At 37.5% G+C, this 20,509-nt stretch overlaps 1 protein-coding gene and 2 long non-coding RNA genes across 3 annotated transcripts in view; 2 read left to right on the top strand and 1 right to left on the bottom strand.

Moving 5' to 3' along the window:
- The first annotated feature begins 12 nt into the window (after positions 1-12).
- Positions 13-7,427, top strand: LOC141380529 (uncharacterized). The gene is made up of 3 exons (XR_012398661.1): positions 13-2,337; positions 2,384-2,550; positions 6,938-7,427. It is a non-coding gene; the product is annotated as an uncharacterized lncRNA (long non-coding RNA).
- A 383-nt stretch (positions 7,428-7,810) lies between these two features.
- Positions 7,811-20,509, top strand: part of LOC137489142 (uncharacterized) — a 57,599-nt gene continuing 44,900 nt past the window's right edge. The window contains exons 1-2 of the long non-coding RNA XR_012398662.1: positions 7,811-8,272; positions 11,661-12,020. This is a non-coding gene — a long non-coding RNA (uncharacterized lncRNA). The remainder of the gene's footprint in view (positions 8,273-11,660; positions 12,021-20,509) is intronic.
- The window catches only part of si:ch211-225h24.2, a 31,677-nt gene continuing 21,560 nt past the window's right edge, over positions 10,393-20,509 (bottom strand). Inside the window, 2 exon segments of the mRNA NM_001386502.1 lie at positions 10,393-12,063; positions 18,408-18,523. Coding sequence (NP_001373431.1) covers positions 11,628-12,063; positions 18,408-18,523 — 552 coding nt within the window. The 3' untranslated portion in view covers positions 10,393-11,627.

Raw genomic sequence — 20,509 nt, 5'->3', positions numbered from 1 at the left:
CTTTTTTTTATTGCAACTTGTATCGTAATTAACATACAAGGGCAAAACTAGAAAAATAGTTGCTATTAAAAATTTAAAGTCCGGCGGCACAGTGGCTCATGGTTAGCACTTTCATCTCACAGCAAGAAGGTCACTGGTCCCGGCTGGGCCATGGCATTTCTGTGTGGAGTTTGCATGTTCTCCTTATGCTGGCGTGGGTTTCCTCAGAGTGAATAAACTAAACTAAATAGGCCGTAGTGTATGAGTGCGTCTGAATGAGTGTATATGGGTGTTTTCCAGTACTGGGCTGCAGCTGGAAAGGCATCCGCTGTGTAAAACATATGCTGAAATAGTTGGCAGTTCATTCTGCTGTGGTGACACCTGATAAATAAAGGGACGAAGGCAACGGAAAAAGAATGAATGTTATTTTTTATAACGTAGTTTAGCACATTGTTATAGTACGGTTAGCTGACATGGCCAATTAGCATGTTAGCTAACTTGAATTTGCTAGCAGTTTTAACATTTCTAAGATCCCTGCTGAAAAATCCAGCTTAAACCAGCCTAGACTGGTTAGCTGGTTGACCAGCCTGGTTTTAGAGGGGTTTTGGCCATTTCCAGCCATTCCCAGCCTGGTCAGGTTGGAAAATGACCAGCTAAATCCATCTAAAACCAGCTTGTCCAGTCTGATTTAAGCTGGACGTTGCTGGTTTTGACTGGGCTTCCAGCCTGGCTAGGCTGGTCAAGCTGGTTTTAGCTGGTCATCTCTCAGCCTGACCAGCTAAGACTTGGCTGGAAATGGCTGGAAACCAGCCTGGAAAGGGCCAAAACCCCTCTAAAACCAGCCTGGTTTAAGCTGTTTTTTTCAGTAGGGATAACTTAATACATACAATAACATAAATAAGCACGTTGCTAGTATGCTTCTACCATCTTTAATATGTTGCCAACATGTCTCTAGTATGTTTAACAACTTTGCTATCACATTGCCAACAAGCATGGTTGTGTTTTTAATGCGCTTCACACTGGCAACTCATTTAAACCTGTTGGGCAACTGGTTTTAACAATGCTAACAACATTTAGCCTTTTTATTAGCCACTGAGAACTACATTTAATATTATTAAAGGTGAAGTATGTAAGTTTGACACCCAGTGGTTGAACTATTACACTCCTGGTTCAAAACAAACGCAGGTTGCCAGATTGAGGACAGGAGCGAGTGATTTAAATCGTGTTCTAAATCAAAGCAACAGCACCTGACAGAAGGAATATTCTCCATATTAAAAGGAGTTTTTGTCCTAACCAACAGCTCAACTTGGTATATTAGAAACGGCTTCTATTTCTCACAGCTGAACAACAGAAAACTAACAATGATCACTTCAGGTTCTCCTCATGTGCTTTATTCAGTGTTAAATGCTAACAACGTGAGATTGAATGCCATTTTACATATGTATCACCATAAACTGAAAGCAGCAGCAGATTTCACCTCACATCTTGAAAATAGATTTGAAAACTGTGAATTTAGAACTGTGACTCACTATAAGTGATTCAGCATCTACATTTAATATTGTTAAAGAGGTTTAATATGTATTAATTAGATTACAAACCTGACCATTTCCTGAGTGAGTGCATATTCTGTGCTGCTGTCTGAATGGCTGTATTTAAATGTCGAGTTTCGTCTGGTGCAAGTTGCCAAATTGCTTATCATCACAGCAAATCTCGTCATGTAACATGTTGTTAGGACACAGGGTTACTATACAACCTGCTCACCTCATGTTTACGCCTGTAATATTTATATCATTTGCTAATTAATAACCTCATGTGGAAATCTGCGTCTCATTTGGGAGTCTGCAACTGTCCACCAGAGGTCGCATTTCAGTCACGAGCGCATGTTTTAAGAGCCATTTTGAATGAATAAATGGATGAATGAATGAAATACGCAGTTTTCCACCAATTTGGTAATTTGGCTAAACTGGCCTTGGGCAGGTTAAATGAGCAAAATAAAGAGCCGTTCCGGCATGGAAAGCACATTTTCAAAGCAGAATATCTGACTTCAGAATTGTTTTTCAGATAAACAAGAATGTTCACTTGGGATATTTCTTAAATATCTGCAAGCATGATATTTTTATGCTTTAGAAGAGTCATAAACTTACATACAGCACCTTAAAAACATTGCTAACATGTTTTTAGTATGCATGGAAAAATATATATATAATTTACCATGTTGCTACATGATCCTGTTAGCATGCCCACTGTTGATTGCTAGGCTTTGAAAGTGATTTGATAGACATCTTGAACTGGATGCAAGCATAAATTGATGTATTTAAAAAAAAAAAAAACAATGATACCAAACAAAGAAACATCACTGTATTAAGAAAGAAAGAAAGAAAAATAAATAAATAAAGAAAGAAAGAAAGAAAGAAAGAAAGAAAGAAAGAAAGAAACAGGTCTAAATGTAGGCTATGGTGTAAGTTTTATTCAGATTCACTCATCTGAAGTCCTGGAACTACAGCATTTCAATCGTAACAATACAGAAACAAATCATTCAGTAGTGTCAAGATAAAAACAAACCAAATTAAAGCTGCAAGCAGCGATGATAGGGACCTCGCACCCGGGCTCACCGCCGCCGGTGGCCTCAGGATGACAAAGAACAGCGAACAATATTAACTTAAGCCGATATATAAAAAGAACCAGAGAAAATCACAGATTTATGCCTAACTTTCTCCTGTCAGCAGGTGGCGCTATAACTGTGTCTCAATATTGGCATGTAGATGTCTTCAGGAGAGGATTTTACTAAACCATGTGAAGTTTCAGGCTGATCAGACTATTTGGGGCTGAGTTGTAAGCCAAACTACCTTCTGCCAGCAGGCTACGCTATGACAGACTCAATATTGGCATGTAAATGTGTTCAGTAGAGGAATTTAATCAACCATGTGAAGTTTCAAGCAGTTCAGACATTGTGTGGCTGAGTTATAAGCCAAACTTTCTGTTGCCAGCAGGTGGCGCTATGACAGACTCAATATTATTATGTAGATGTGTTCAGGAGAGGACTTTTATCAACCATGTGAAGTTTCAGGCTGATCGGACATTGTGTGGTTAACTTATAAGGACTTCCTGTTTCATGGCGAAGCGTTGAGGTTTGTCATGCCGCCACGGACACGCCCCTCTGCGAAAACTCTAGATCTTCACATTATATCATCTCTAGAGCTTTCAGATAACACAACCCAAATTGATGCTGATACGAAAAAATTTGTGGGAGGAGTTTATTACTCTGTAAATCATGTCATTTCCTGTGGCCAGCAGGTGGCGCTATAACTGTATCTGGATATTGGCATGTAAACGTGTTCTGGTCTGGACTTATATTAAACGTGTGAATTTTGAGGCAGATCGGATAATGCATGCCTGAGTTATAATGACTTCCGGTTTTGTGGCGAATCGTCAAAGTTTGCGAGGCCGCCACGGACACGCCCATCGACAAAACCTCTAAAGCTTCACAATTTAACATCGCCAAGGCCTTTAGATGACAAAACCCAATTTTGGTGTCAATAGGATAAAATCCCTAGGAGGAGTTCGTTAAGATACAAAGCCTGGAAATGGCAAAAATGCCACTTATTTGTCGCAGGAAGTTAAAAATATCCGACTTCCTGTTGGGTTTGAGATATGGCTCCAAGAGACTTTTTCGTATGTTTTGGCGTGTTTGAGGTGTGTGCTAATTTTCGTGCATGTGCGTGATTCGTAGATCAGGGGCTCGTCCGTTTAATTTTTACAGGTGGCGCTGTCGAGTAATTTTGCCACGCCCACTTCATTAGTGTTATGAGGATGTGTTCAGGAGAGGAATTTGATTAACCATGTGAAGTTTCAGGCATATTGGACATTGTGTGGCTGAGTTACAAGGACTTCCTGTTCCATGGCGAAGCGTTGAGGTTTGTCATGCCGCCACGGACACGCCCCTCTGCGAAAACTCAAGATCTTTACAATATATCATCGCTAGAGCTTTCAGATAACATCACCCAATTTTGGTGCTGATACGATAAAATTTGTGGGAGGAGTTTGTTACTCTGTAAATCATGTCATTTCCTGTGGCCAGCAGGTGGCGCTATAACTGTATCTGGATATTGGCATATAAACGTGTTCAGGTCAGGACTCTTATCAAACGTGTGAATTTTGAGGCAGATTGGATAATGCATGCCTGAGTTATAACGACTTCCTGTTTTGTGGCGAATCGTCAAAGTTTGCGAGGCCGCCACGGACACGCCCATCGACGAAAACTCAAAAGCTTCGCAATTTAACATTGCCAAGGCCTTTAGATGACAAAACCCAATTTTGATGTCGATCGGATAAAATCCCTAGGAGGAGTTTGTTAAAATACAACATCTGGAAATGGCAAAAACGCCACTTTTTCGCCGCAGGAAGTTAAAAATATCTGACTTCCTGTTGGGTTTGAGATATGGCTCCAAGAGACTTTTTCGTATGTTTTGGCATGTTTGAGGTGTGTGCCAATTTTCGTGCATGTGCGTGATTCGTGGATCGGGGGCTTGTCCGTTTAATTTTTCTAGGTGGCGCTGTCGAGTCATTTTGCCACACCCACTTTCGAAACCCATATCAACCAGCCATTTACACCGCGTTTGGTGTGTGTGCAAATTTTCATGAGTTTTCGGGCATGTTTAGACCCTCAAAAGTGCCCCGATAAGGGGCGGAATAATAATAATAAATTAAAGCTGCAAGCAGCGATGATAGGGACCTCGCACCCGGGCTCACCGCCGCCCGATGACCTTACGATGACAGAGAACAGCGAACAATAATAATTTAAGCCAATATATTAAAAAAAATCTAAGAAAATCACAGATTTATGCCAAACTTCCTCCTGTCAGCAGGTGGCGCTATAACTGTGACTTAAGATTGGCATGTAGATATCTTCCGGAGAGGAATCTTATCAACCATGTGAAGTTTCAGGCAGATCAGAGATTGTGTGGAGATTGTGTTTTAAGACAAACTACATTTTGCCAGCAGGTGGCGCTATGAAATACTCAATATTATTATGAAGGTTTAGGAGAGGACTTTCATCAACCATATGACATTTTAGGCAGATCTGACATTGTGTGGCCGAGTTACAAGCCAAAATTCCTTCTGCCAGCAGGTGGCGCTATAACTCTGACTCAATATTAATATGTAGAAGTGCTCAGGAGAGGACTTTCATCAACCATGTGAAGTTTCAGGCAGATCAGACATTGTGTGGTTGAGTTATAAGAAATTCCTGTTCCATGGCGAAGCGTTGAGGTTTGTCATGCCACCACAGACACGCCCCTCTGCAAAAACTCTAGATCTTTACAATATATCATCGCTAGAGCTTTCAGATGACCCCACTCTATTTTTTTGGTGCTGATACGGGAAAGTTTGTGGGAGGAGATTGTTACAGTGTCAAACATGTCATTTCCTGTGGCCAGCAGGTGGCGCTATAACTGTAACTGGATATCGGCACGTAAACCTGATCAGGTCAGGACTGTTATTAAATGTATGAATTTTGAGGCAGATCGAATAATGCTTGCCTGAGTTATAAAGACTACCTGTTTTGTGGCGAATCATCAAAGTTTGCGAGGCCGCCACGGACACGCCCATCGATGAAAACTCTAAAGCTTCGCAATTTAACATCACCAAGGCTTTCAGATGACAAAACCCAATTTTGGTGTTTATCAGATAAAATCCCTAGGAGGAGTTCGTTAAAATACAACGCCTGAAAATGGCAAAAACGGCACTTTTTCGCCACAGGAAGTTAAAAATATCCGACTTCCTGTTGGGTTTGAGATATGGCTCCAAGAGACTTTTTCGTATGTTTTGCCATGTTTGAGGTGTGTGCCAATTTTTGTGCATGTGCGTGATTCGTAGATCGGGGGCTCTATTTTTCTAGGTGGCGCTGTTGAGTCATTTTGCCACGCCCACTTCAATATTGTTATGTGGATGTGTTCAAGAGATGACGTTTATCAACCATGTGAAGTGTCAGGCTGATCGGACATTGTGTGGTTGAGTTATAAGGACTTCCTGTTCCATGGCGAAGCGTTGAGGTTTGTCATACCGCCATGGACACACCCCTCTGCGAAAACTCTAGATCTTCACAATATATCATCGCTAGAGCTTTCAGATAACACCACTCAATTTTGGTGTTGATACGATAAAATTTGTGGGAGGAGTTTATAACTCCATAAATCATGTCATTTCCTGTGGCCAGCAGGTGGCGCTATAACTGTATCTGGATATTGGCATGTAAACGTGTTCAGGTCAGAACGCTTATCAAGCGTGTGAATTTTGAGGCAGATCGGATAATGCATGCCTGAGTTATAACGACTTCCTCTTTTGTGGCGAATCGTCAAAGTTTGCGAGGCCGCCACGGACACGCCCATCGACGAAAACTCTAAAGCTTCGCAATTTAACATCGCCAAGGCCTTTAGATGACAAAACCCAATTTTGATGTCGATCGGATAAAATCCCTAGGAGGAGTTCGTTAAAATACAACGCCTGGAAATGGCAAAAACGCCACTTTTTCGCCGCAGGAAGTTAAAAATATCCGACTTCCTGTTGGGTTTGAGATATGGCTCCAAGAGACTTTTTCGTATGTTTTGGCATGTTTGAGGTGTGTGTCAATTTTCGTGCATGTGCGTGATTCGTGGATCGGGGGCTCGTCCGTTTAATTTTTCTAGGTGGCGCTGTCGAGTCATTTTGCCACGCCCACTTCCGAAGCCCATAACAAACGTAAATTTTCGCCACTTCTGAGGCGTGTGCAAAGTTGCGTGAGTTTTCGGGCATGTTTAGCCCCTCAAAACCGCGATTCATTCCGCGGAAGAAGAAGAAGAAGAAGAATAATAATAAACGGAGCAATTCCAATAGGGCCTACGCACCGTTTCGGTGCTCGGTCCCTAAAAACGGAGCAATTCCAATAGGGCCTTGCACCGTTCGGTGCTCGGTCCCTAATAAGGATCTTGCAAAGGCCCCAGAGAAAAAGCTGAATCGATAATTATCTGTCACTGTTAAACATTTCTGGACTAATTCTATAAAGCTACCATAAGCAAGCAAACCCACTTATAATCTGACCAACCTTATAAATAATCTCCTTTAATCAGCAATAAGGCCACTCACACATACTCTAGCAAATCAAAGATCTTAAAAGGCCAGAGGTTTATATATAAAATGCATATCTGACTTTCCATTTTAGACTTAAGTGATGGTTGTCCTTTTTTTACCCTTTTAAGAGTGCTGGAAGAGAATATTTGGCAAATCTTCATCATGATCACACTATAAAATGACTTAAATTGAGGCACTGCAAAGAAAAAAGAAATTAAAACTTTATGCGCTTAAACAGCACAGCTTCTGAGGTCTTTGGAAGGCTTTAAATATGTTTCAAACAGCAGTTATTACTAAATCCTTGTCGCATTTGTGGACCTCCAACCCACTTCACACAAGAAAAAGGTTTTATTTTTCTTCTTCAAAGGCAAGAATCAGTGAGCACATACAAACACATTCAGGGTAAAATGATTCCCAGTAGGCTATGTCTTAAAAAGCAAGTTCTCTTCCTCGTGATCAGAAAATGGCACTGAATACAATGTCTGCATGACCAATATATAGCAAATAGTTTGGGATTATAGCGAGAAATCATTGCATAGAGTAATTACAGTACATTTATGATTGTTTATCAGCAGGCAGTAGCGATCTTTTCTGATCAGCTGAAGGTGTTTCTACATTTGTTTTACATTCAACTCTATTATACACCAGAATAAATTAAGCACGGCTAAATGTGAGAGAAATAAACACTTTATACTAGTTTATTTATAATCATAGATCTCTTCTTCAGGAGTGTTTGGGGAGATTGAGACGCGATGCGCCATCTGTAGGTGATGATGCGTATTGCAGTTTTGCTAAACCCACTCGACACTGGCTTAAAACGCAAATTTGAAGGGATAATTTAGGTAAATGTTTAAATTCTGTCATCTTTTAATCACTTAGGACATTTCAAACCTGTCTGGGTATCAACTGTGAAAAATAGAAGTGTAGCAAAACGTCCTGACAGCCATTAGTGCTATGCAATGAAAGTGAACGCTAACTTGTTCACTGACGAAAACATAACTTAAGAACACTTATAATATAACTTACAAGTCATTTTAGACTATATTCGCGATATTTCTGTCCTTATTAGTAGCTACTATTTCATTGTATGAACAATAACGCCAGCTAATACTCGAGACAATGTGCTAAACTAGGCTACTTTAAGTAACGTTAGTACCACAGAAGAAAACAAACAGATTTGGAAGTAACGGTAAGTGAGGCGGGTCAATTACGACAAAATATTAATTTAAGGGAACCGTGTAATTTGTGGCTAATTTACTCTCCCTCAGGCCATCCACGATGACTTACTTTCATCAGTAGAACATTAAATAACATTTTTAGCTAAAGATGGTTATTGGGGATTCCTTAAATAGAAGTTTTGAGACAAAAATACATATTCAGTTGAAACAAAATTAATATGGCTTCTTATATAGCCTATTGAGTTCTTTAAAGCAAAACAATCAGTTTTTTGGCTTTTCTGTCATCATTTACTTATTCTCCATTTTCAATATTTGATTTTCTTTCGTTCGATGAACACAAAAGAAGATATTTTGAAGAATGCTGGGACTCATAGACTTCCCTGTTATTTTTTCAGTGTTCAACACTCATGAGGGAAATTAAGGGCCACTCCATTGGTTAGGTTGGGGCTATGATTTAGAGATACATAGACAAGGGTGACACGATGGCGCAGTGGGTAGCGCTATCGCCTCACAGCAAGAAGGTGTGAGGCTGGCTCAGTTGGCATTTCTGTGTGGAGTTTGCATGTTCTCCCCATGTTCGTGTGGATTTTATCCTTGTGCTCCGGTTTTCCCCATAGAACCAAAGAAATGTTCTATAGGTGAATTGGGTAAGCTAAATTATCTGTAGTGTATGTGTCTATGTCCTGGTCCTCCAGGTTGGGGGTTGAGTGTTGGGCTACCGACCCAAAGTCGTGAAAATTATGTTACAAAACACCAACATGGTGTGGCTAAATATCAACTTCGATATAAACGGTCGTGGGAGTAAGTATGAGGGAGAATTGAGGATGTGGTAATTTACATTTCTGCGTGAACTAACCCTCTAAAATAGGGCAGGGTGATATGGCATAAATGCAATCTCCCTAAATATTTTCCATATTGAACAATAATGATGTATATTTTGATTATAATTTGTTAATGGTTACCTGTTAATGGTTGGCATTACATTTTCGGCCGATTAATGGGGTATATGCCGAGCTAATGTGTTGTTCCCATACTGATAAACTGCCGGTGACCTGTTATTGTGAATTTTTTTTTCTTTTTATATGGTTGCTTTTACAGCATCAATGTTGTAATGTAATTCAAATACAATCAGTTAAACAGACTTTGGCATTTATTTAGTTGCTCAAGCGTAAAACGAAACAAAAAGCTGTTTACTCGCACGTGCCCGTCAGAATCGGCGTAAAATGTAATTTAATGCAGTGCTACTTGTACAATCTGAGACCTACTTTATAGCAGATATCACTCAGCAAGTGGAGAAAACAGACCTTAAACGCGTTGATTTTGCATTGGCATGCAATTCACCTGAAACGATTAACCCAGGTTACTGGCAAAATTAAAAGTCCTATTAGCATGGTTCGGCATATACCCTATTTTATCGGTGGCTAAACACTCGGTACATATCTAATGTCAACACACTTTTAGGTCAGTGTGTCTTTTGGTCATTGGATTTTCATTTTAGAAACAGATATTGAAAAACATTATTAAATAAAAAAAAATTTTTAAATAAAAAATGAAAATTGAAATTCAATGCATTTTTTCGTTTGTGAATTTTAAAAATGAACATCAAAAAATGGCTTGTTTTTCTTTTTCATGGTAAAAAACAGAAAAACTAAATAAAAAATTATTTGATGTTAATTTTTTATTTTGAATAACAAAATAATAAAAAATAAAAAAACGATTAAAAACTTGTCTGTTTATATTCCGAAACCAAATAGACCAACTCATTTACGGTGACGCAATGCTGACCTGCTAGCCCTCTTTAGGCTATTATTTATTTTTCCACTTAATGTTATAAAAGGTATTTTCTTGTGATAACAGGATTTGGCTAATGCATATTTTCCTCATTGAAGCCGGTTATATGGAACAACATAATTGACGATGTATGCATTATTTGCATTGCTGAACAGTTTTCTAAAAATAAAGTTTATTGTTAAAATTACGTCCACTTCAGGAGTGACCATGACATTGGACATTCATTCGGAATCATTGCTCATCTCTCCATGTTATAGTTATATATATATATATATATATATATATATATATATATATATATATATATATATATATATATATATATATATATATATTAGCAGTGGGCGTTTTTTTAATAATTTTTAATTTATGTATTAAAAATCTTCTGCTATATTTGCACATGGCTATATGAAATTATGGATAGACCCACTATATCAGGGTGATGACGCACGCACACAACTCATCTGCAAGCTTAGTGATCGCCGTTTTTAAAAGACAAGGGATGGTTATCAGGATGTTTGTGCAGCATGCCTCCTTTTAGATCAAATTAATTGTTAATTTTTATTGTAAAATCTGACTCATTGAAATCTGCGAAACAAACATCGGTATTAATGCCTCCCTCACTTGAAATGATTCGTGGTCAAACTTCGGGAAATGGAAGCATTATGGTTTTAACAATTTTAAAACTTTCAAAATCCTGTTATAACAAGAAAATACCTTTTACACTATTAACTGGAAAAAAATAATAGCCCGTAGAAGGCTAGCAGGTTAGCATTGCGTCATCGTAAATGAGTTGGCCTATCTGGTTTGGGAATATAAAAAAACATGTCTGTTCGTTTTGTTTTCTGTTGATTTTATTTTTGTTATTCGAAATAAAAAATGAAAATCAAATCATTGTTTAATTTAGTTTTTCTCCATGAAAAAAAACAGGCAATTTTTGATTTTTGTGGTAAAATTCAAATTTTGTTTTAAATTAAAAAAAAAAATTAAAAAACGCATTGAATTGAATTTTTGTTTTTTAATTTTTAACCGGAAATAAAAAAAACAACTAATTTATTTATTTTTTTTAATATTCATGAACGGCCAACTTATCCAGCTTGTTTTTACGCAGCGAATGCCCTTCCAGCCGCAACCCATCTCTGGGAAACACACACACACTCGTACACTACGGACAGCAACCGTAGTTGCTGTGAGAGAAGGTTTACTTTACTGCACCACTGCGTAACCGTTTTCTTTAATATCTGTTTCCAAAATAAAAATACAATGACCAAAAGATACACTGACCCTTATTGTTATTGACATCAATTTTAATGTGATTCGATATAAAATTGTATATTGGCCCAGCCCTACTTTAAAAATGATCTCTGAAACGTTATGTGATCAATCAATCACTAAAATCCAGTGAATTCTCCAAAAAAAGCTTCATTCAAAAGCTGAAAAGTCACTTGCATCAATAGGAAAAGTGAACATGATTCATTGACAGGCATTAAAAGCAGGCACTCTTGGTCTGAGGGTCCTACTCATCAGTCCAATTATTGGTATACAAAGGAGGCGTGGTCATCCTGAATATGTAAATCACTTAAGCCCCTCCCATGTGCTCTCTGATAGGTTGGCTGGACTTCTACGGCGGACAGCGGCAAATTTATCTCGTGCCCTCGCCGCCCACTGCGCAGGGCCACCCGTCTGAGACTCGGTCAGGCTGGCGTAGCGGGACGAGTCCTCTTCCAAACCCAAACCCACCCAGGATGGCAGGCCCAGAGAATGAGGCAGAGAGAGTGACAGGGGTGAGGACAGCGGAGACGAGTCGCTCCTCTTCTTCTCCAGCTCAGTTTTGTCCTCCTCCATCTGCCCGTCCGTTAGCTGTGGCGGCTCCCAGCCCTCCATCCTGTCCATCTTCCTGGTGGGTGTGATCTGCTTCATGGTGGTGCTGATGCTGTCCCACAGGCAGTGCGCTTTGTCTTTCTCTGGGTGAGTCTTGATCTTATCGTCCTCCCAGTTTTTCTTAGCAGATCTAAGAAAGAGAGAGAGAGTGATTTATGAATGAAGCAGAATCACCAATGCTTCATCCCCAAAATTTAATGCTGCTTAGATAGCTAATCACAATAATTAATATTTATTAATAATAACTGCAAATGATAAATACATTTCAACACATTTTACAAAGCAAAAGAATTTTCTTTAAATAAATAAATAAAACTAGACACAGCCAGTCTACAGCCTAAGACAAAATTATTATCCCTTTCTTTAGAAAAATGTGATGTTTAACAGAGCAAGGACATTAACAATATTTTAGTTTGGCTGTAATAATAACAATTATGCTTTAAAATTAATTAACTGTTTTCCAAACCACTGTTTTCCAATGACTTGCCTATTTAACCGATCTTAGTTAACCTAATTAACCAACCAAGCTTTAAGACTTATTTGTAATTCTGCATCAAGTGCACATGTATGCTCTGGCGCAGCCTTCGTGCTGTTGCATAGCCCTTGCTGTGGCTGTTGCCAATGCTGGTGCGCCCCTCTCGAAAAATGTAACATGTCGCAATGATGCATAGCGCAAGCTCTGTGATTGGTCGGCTTGGTAGTTGTGACAAGTGTGGGCGGTGCGAGTGTTTACAGGTGTTCCGTGCTGTGAAGGAGCTCCAGAGGGAGACTCTTGTTTTGTGTTCACCTTATGATTACAGTTGTTGCACGTCCGCCAGCTCCCGCCTCTGAATGAGTGAGCTTTAGCTACTTCTGCATTAAGGTAACGTTCAGAAAAAACAAAACACCCACGAAGAAACTCAACACAGAGGAACACAAAAACGTACTGCCAGTTGGCGTTTCGGAAGTGTTATTGCAGAGCAACACAAACAGCGCTCAGAAGTATAAATGCACAACAACCTGCAAGGCAAGCGCCGTGGGTCACGCAGATGACTACTACTCGGCGTAGAAATCTAAACCAGGCTTTATAGCTGAATGCTAGTATCTTGCAAAATAGCAAGTAAAATGTATAATCATGGCAAAAGACAAAAAAAAGTTACTAGAAATGAAAACTATTATAATATTATAATGTAATAATTAAACTACAAATTACATTTCAACTAATTTTAGTAGAAAATAAAATATAAACAATACATTACACACAGACAGTGTGAAAAAAACTAATAATATTACTTATAATCTTTTTCTTCTGGAGGTGTCTTTTAGTTGACTATAATAAAAAAATAATAATAATGAAAAAAATATGTTTGTATTATTAAAAACTGCCGAGGTCAATATTATTTGACCTTAAATTATTATTTTTCGATTGGCTACAAAACAAACCACTGTTGACCAATGACTTATTCATTAACCAAGCTTTCTAATTAACCTAATTGAGTCTTTAAACACCAGCACCTTGCAAAATAACGAGTAAAATATTATGTACTGTCATCATGGGAAACTACAAAAAATTGTTAATAGGAATTATTTATTAAAACTATTTGTTTTAAAATGTTTGTGCTATATGTTTAAAAATGTTTTGATGAAATCACTTTGGAAAATAATTGATAAAGAATTTATTTTCATACATGAGAACTAATTAGTTTGACTTCAAATGCAGGCCTGTGTTTTTATGTTCAAGTATATTTTCATATTTCTCATATTGAACTGGTGTAGTTTCATTATTATATCACTTATTAATAATTGAATTTATTATAACACTAGTTACATTACCATTACTATTATGCTACAGTATTTACAAATTCTACTATTTTTCATGTTTTATATGGAGTTCTTAATATTTTTTTCTACATTTTTTAACTTTTATAATAATAATAATGATAATAATAATAATAATAATAATAATAATAATAATAATAACAACAGCATTATTATTATTATCATCATCATTACATATTAGAGATGTTTTAATTTTCTGGTTTAATAAAGTTATACTATATAATGTATTTTAAATGAATATTTTTTTAAAAAGCCATCACTGCATAAAAACCTTATTCATATGATCAAAAATATAGTAAAACATAACTATTGTACAATATTATTGCAAACTAAACCCCATTTCCCATGTTTAAGAATCACTGCTCTTAGTTTGTCCCCGTTGAATTGCAAAACTTCCATAAATAAAAGCGTACAAGGCAAGACAGTGAAGTCATTATATCCTATGCATGATGTCTATGCGTCATAATAAGCAGAAAGCAGCCACATATTCTTCAGCAGGAAAGACGGCAATCGAGCCACAGGGTGCGGTTTCCATTTCTGACACTCACTTGATGGTTCAGTGACTTATTTAAACCTACACTATGTTTATGCACAAAACCATACAGTACATTTTGCATTGCAATGTAAAGATTTTATGATTAGCCCATATAGTATAGACCTCTCCACACATAATAAGATATTTTGAGTTTCATTGACTTCCATAGTATTTCCTTCTTAGCATGTCAATGGTTACAGGTTTACAACATTCTTCAAAATATCTTTTTCTGTGTTCAACAACAAAAACTACACTCTTCAAAGTTTTGTAACCACTTCATGGTGAGTAAATGTTGTATTTTGGGATGAGCTATCCCTTTAAACAATGTTTTTTTCTCCTCCAACTCCAAGTCAGTGATTGGCTTATTTCCCCACAGACTGTAAACACTGCGGCTCTGTGGTGCTTTTACAACATGGCTTTGTCTGTTTCAGCCTGTTAATTTCAGACCGGAGCAGTGGTGTGAGTTTGGGGTAGAACAAAAAGGTTTACATAATGTGGTTTTGAATCGAACAATGCCTATGAAGAGAAACATGTAATCCGGAAAGCGTAATGCTTTATTTTTAGCATCTCTTTTGGGTGCAAATGTCTGGTTAACATTTCAACAACATTGGATTTACCTGAATTCAGTTGAATCGACACGTAGAAAGGATTTCTGAAAGACTTTCTAACATCTACAGGGAATGTTTATGTCACTAAAAATGACTGAAGGGGCCTGTTCACGAAAAGCTTGATCACTGCTAAGATAACAATGAGGACATCGTTCTGCATGTGAAACAACAGCCGAGTTCAGACTACAGTTCTAATGATAAAGATCTAGAGAAACAACATCACAGCAATCACTTTTAGGACAAGTTGTTTGAACTAATAGTCAATAAAACATTGACATATTAAAATCTAAATGGCTTAAATTAAAGCTACAGGCAACATTTTAGAGAAGCTCTTCTTGATGTTAAGCCTTCTTTTCAAGTATTATTTAAAGAAAATGATAATGACTAGATAATCTTGATTCTTTAAAACAACATGTTATAACGTGAGAGGAAATATTGCAACTTATATGGAAGCTATGCAAGTCAAACTAGCAAACTGAGATATAAAAATACCTCAGATATACAGTGCCAATTTCGAAGTCTTTATGTTGCCTCCAAAATGCTGGGGAAAATAATTTGCCATGTTTTTATTTCACTACATCGTCTTCTATTGTTAAATTCACTGCTTGATTAGATTGATTACACGAGCTGGATTCACTGGTCAGATATTCATTCATTCATTTTCTTTTCGGCTTAGTCCCTAAACCACCCACTTATCCAGCAGGTTTTTACACAGGGGACACCCTTCAAGCCGCAACCCATCTCTGGGAAACATCCACACACACTCATTCACACACACTATGGACAATTTAGCTTACCCAATTCACCTGTACTGCATGTCTTTGGACTGTGGGGGAACCTGGAAAACCCATGCGAACACAGGGAGAACATGCAAACTCCACACAGAAACGCCAACTGACCCAGCCGAGGCTCGAACCAGCGACCTTCTTGCTGTTAAGCAACAGCACAACCTAGTGCACCACTGCGTCACCATACTGGTCAAATAGTCTGTAAAAATGTAGCACACTAAGGACATCTGCTGGTTTTAAGGTGGTAAACTAATGTGGACGGCTGCTTCTCACTCAGGGCAGTTTATGCTAATGAGGGAGAGATCATCACTAATGGGCAGGGCTTTCCCCCTATGATGACATGTACAAAGGGAGTGACAATCTAAGTGTTTCTACAGACTGTTTATAAAAGTGTGATTATAAAAAATATTATTAATTCATTTTTAGTAATAAAGGCTGGTTATATTCACACACTCTTGCCAAACAACTGTGTTTTAACCCCTTACGAAAGTTATTTTTGCATAATAGGTCCTCTTTAAACTTAAAACAAGTCAAGTTGAGCTTTATTGTCATTCCTCTACATGTGTCCCTTGTAGAACAACTGTGCTACATAATTAATCATAAATACAAACACTACACGGGACATAAGAGCTATTTAAAAAAAAAAAACTAGTATGCATAACTAACATATACTATAAGAAACATATTTATACACACAAGACAGGCTATACAAGTACTTTTACATGAGACTGAGCAATGTTGTGCAGGATAATGTGCAAGAGAGGTATTAAAGGTTGAATATTGTGCAAAAGAGGTATTAAAGGTTTAAGTAAACAAGTAAACAAACATTGTTTTCCTTATTGAGCCTATGTAAGATGGAGTTTAAGTAAAGTGTCAGGTGCATAAAGAGAGAAGAGTGTTTCTACAGGTGGTTTGTCAAGCCAACTCACCTGTGTAAAGAACAATTTGAAATGTTTCCAAGAGACATGGAGTGATTAAGAGTGTCTATAGTGCAAATGTGCAACCTGGTGCAAGATTTAGAGATGAGATCTTACATTTATCTTTATACATTAGTTACTGTTCTTGGTGTGAACACACTTTAAAAGTGCTAGAAAAGATTACAAGATTCTCCGCATACTTATCATTATTATAAAAAACTTCCATTAAAAAATATAATAATAAAAAAACACATAAACAGAATTTTTATGTAATACATAAAACATTCGGCTAACCCTTTAGCAAACATAAAAAACTTGGGCTGTACTCACACTATGTACAGTTGCCTCGAATCGGGCCAAAGCACGCTTGTCCCCCCTTCCGTCTTCCCCGACGGCCCGCACTCACATTACAATCACGCCTGGGCACGCTTACGTCATCGATGCTGCGCTGTTCAGTGAGCGCTCTCACTCAGCGCAGAGGAGATTTCTCTAGTTATATCGTTTAAGTCTTTGATATGCAGTCAAATATTTCACCAAACAATCCCTTAGGGATGCGGTGACACGCAGTCAGATATTTCGCCAAACAGATCCGCCACTTTTGGCACTCATAAACAATCATAAAGCCCTCGTGCTGCAGGATTGAGGAGGTTTGCTAAAGGTGCACAGCTATCGTGCAGTAAGGAGTTTTCGTATTTAATAAACTATGGCAGTTTGCATTCATTGAACAGTAAGATTGACTAATAAAACCATATGAAACAGTGCCTTAAAAGTCTCGTCTCACTTTCAGTTTCGGGCTTTGGCGCGTTTTGCACTCACACACAACTGAGCCCGATTCAGCACACTCACACTACTTAAACGATCTGGGAAACGGGCCTGGGCACGGTTCGGATAGCATAGTGCAAGTACGCCCTTAATCCTTCCTTACCCTCTCCATATCAATGTAGAGAGTAAGGGATGTTATAAATCTGAAGCACAGAAATCAAGATTTTTCAGTTTAAACAGATTCAGATTTAGTATATTTTTAAATAGACATCATCGGCTACATTTCTATCCACCTATTTTAATGCAAATTTTGGACATGAGCTTAAAAAAATGGTTGATGGAAATGCCAAAATGCGCTTAAATTTGGAAAATGCGCATAAAAACGTGCGCATAACTGAGTAGAATGATTGTTCTAGTACAAATTCCAGTATGCGCATTTAAAAAGGCCATGTGATTTTGTTATAAGTGATCATGTGATGATAAAAATGTGTGTGAATGGATAAACCAGCAGGCTGAACACATTGTAAAACATCTGAAATGTTGTTTTAGTCATTCTAATACTGAAACGGTTAAGGGGTTTTAGTGTTAATATATAAATAATGACCTCTAGAATCAAACGCCACTGTGCGTTCACTGCGTGTCAGGATTGCCTTCTGAGGTGCAAGTCATTTATAAAATGAAGAAAAGTTTCACGCAGCTTCTCTTATCGCAGCAAATTTCGTTTTTACTGTTGATATTTGGTGCTAGATAATCAGTTTTGCGCATAAAGTTAATTAGCATTTTGGATGGAAGCATAGCTATTGACTGAACTTATCTTTAGTATATATATTTCAATAATGAAAAACTTACTGATGACAAACAAGTAAAACCCAATGGTTTGAACGATAGTGGTATAGATTTAAAGTGTTTTATATGTAGTTTGGGGTTGTGATCTTAAAATATAGTCCTTGTTGTAATAATGTTTATTATATTATACTTCAATAGCATATACTATAGGGTAGCATGGTGGCGCAGGCTCCAAAAAGATTCAGGAAAAACAATCTTACCCTCTTCTGTGAGAAACAGTGACTCCTGTCAGCAAGATGTGTTCATCGTCCTGAGACGGAAACAACTTTTTGTCTCCCTTTTCTCGCTTCGATTTCACCTTCTTTAACTTTGAATCCTATGAAAGGTCAAAGCCAGAGTCAGAAAGCGTACAATGACACAACAGTCTGCTTGAGTGTTACAGCACAATAAGTGTCAGAAGGTGCAGCTTTGGTTTCTCAGTGTGATAGAAATACAGATGGTGAGTTTAGATAGCAGGCTAATCCTGGCACAGATACAACTGATCATCACAAAGACACACTTTATACTGAATAGAGGAGCAAAATGTGTGTGTGTGTGTGTGTGACAATCTGAAAACAGGAAAGGCCTGTGTTGATTACAGCGGATATTTGAGCACACACACACACACACAAATGCATGTGTGTGCTCAAATATCGTGTGTATGTTTTGGGTCAGCTGGCGATCAAATACATTCCTTCAGATTCCCTCCTGCCTGCGTCCAGTTTGACCCTCAGGATTTGAAATGCCGGCCCGGCTTTGGAGCTTATTATATAGGAAAAAAACCTTTGGCACAATTTCTTGCTCTCTTTCACAAGTTTGGTACAGAATGTTCTTCCCTCAAATTGAAACAGAAAAAAAGGATACACCACAGAACTGAGCCATATATCACTCCAAAATGATCGAATAAAAATGGAAAAAGTGAAAGACTATAATATGGATATCAAAAAGAGAGACAACTGTTTTGTTTTGCTTTATGAAATAATTTGAATAAAAAAAGTCTAATAGAACAACTCTCATTAAACAGTTCACATTAATGGATGACAAAATACGGTAATAAATAAATATATAACATAGTTTTTTCTTATTAGGACCTGTAAGCTGCTGTGGATCATTTACATGACAGTATTGATTTTCTGCATTATTATGATGAGAATTGTTAGAGAAAATTTGTTAAACAACATCTATCTAAATGTCAAAAAACATGCCTAAAATTCATGCTATCATCAATGATCCAATGTAAAATGAAAAATAAATATGCTGCTAATGCTTATTTTCATTACATTATTACTGCAAAGACAATTCCTGCACAAAAAAAAAAATTATATAGATATAAAATGAAGGGCAACACACAGTATGGTTTTATTTGTTAAAATGTAATGTGTGTATTTATAGCAGGAGGGGGGGGGCACACAAGGAGTTAATTTGTTTTTTTTAATGACAGCAGTAAATAACTGAACAATTATTTAAACTGTACAAATAAAAAAGCTAAAAATTAACATTTATTTTTATATCTTTATCCACAAAGTGTGCAGCTTTTGTCACAGCAGTGTATCTTAATGTGCTTCTGGAAGAACATTTCAAGTACACTACTAGTACATTGATATTAGTATGCTTACTAAATAAAGTATACTTTTACTTGACCTTTACTTAAGTATACTTCTTTTTCCTTAGAGTGCATTTACTGACTTACCAAGATCAGTCTTGTACAGCCAGAGGGTGTATTGCTGCTCTGACAGGCAAGTTGGATCAAAGCTAGGGTTGCTCCGATCAGGAGTCTTGTAGCCGATACAGAGTTCTGATTCCTTGCCATGGTGATCGGCTGATACTGAGCACCGATTCTAATGCTTCAAGCTTCATTAAGCACATTTTCCCTCAAAGTATGAACCTTAAGAGAAGATCTAGCCTAAGAGAATAAATCAAGGATGCTGCATATAAAACCTCAAACATATCTCTTTAGATGTGAACGTGTGATGGGCAGAAGCAGCTTTACAGAAAATAATTCATCCATTCATTTTACCTGGGCTTAATCCCTTATGTATCAGGGCTCGCCACAGCAGAATAAACCACCACAAAAAATAATATAACCCAGAGATAAAAATTGTCATGACAAATTACAATGCAATTTGGAAACATTGCAAATGATGAAAGGCGAATTCAACATGACTCAATCAAGAACACGTTTGGAGCTCACATTTGATGCATAAGAAGGTAAAATGCACACCTATAAATCTAATACTTCTTTACTAAAAGGAAATAGGCCTATAAACTGTTTATTGCAATAAGTATATTACAAGAATTTATATTATTAAATATTCATGTTAAA

This window comes from Danio rerio, chromosome 23 (assembly GCF_049306965.1).
Source record: "Danio rerio strain Tuebingen ecotype United States chromosome 23, GRCz12tu, whole genome shotgun sequence".
Lineage (NCBI taxonomy): Eukaryota > Metazoa > Chordata > Actinopteri > Cypriniformes > Danionidae > Danio > Danio rerio.
This window is presented reverse-complemented; position numbering and strand designations above follow the sequence as displayed.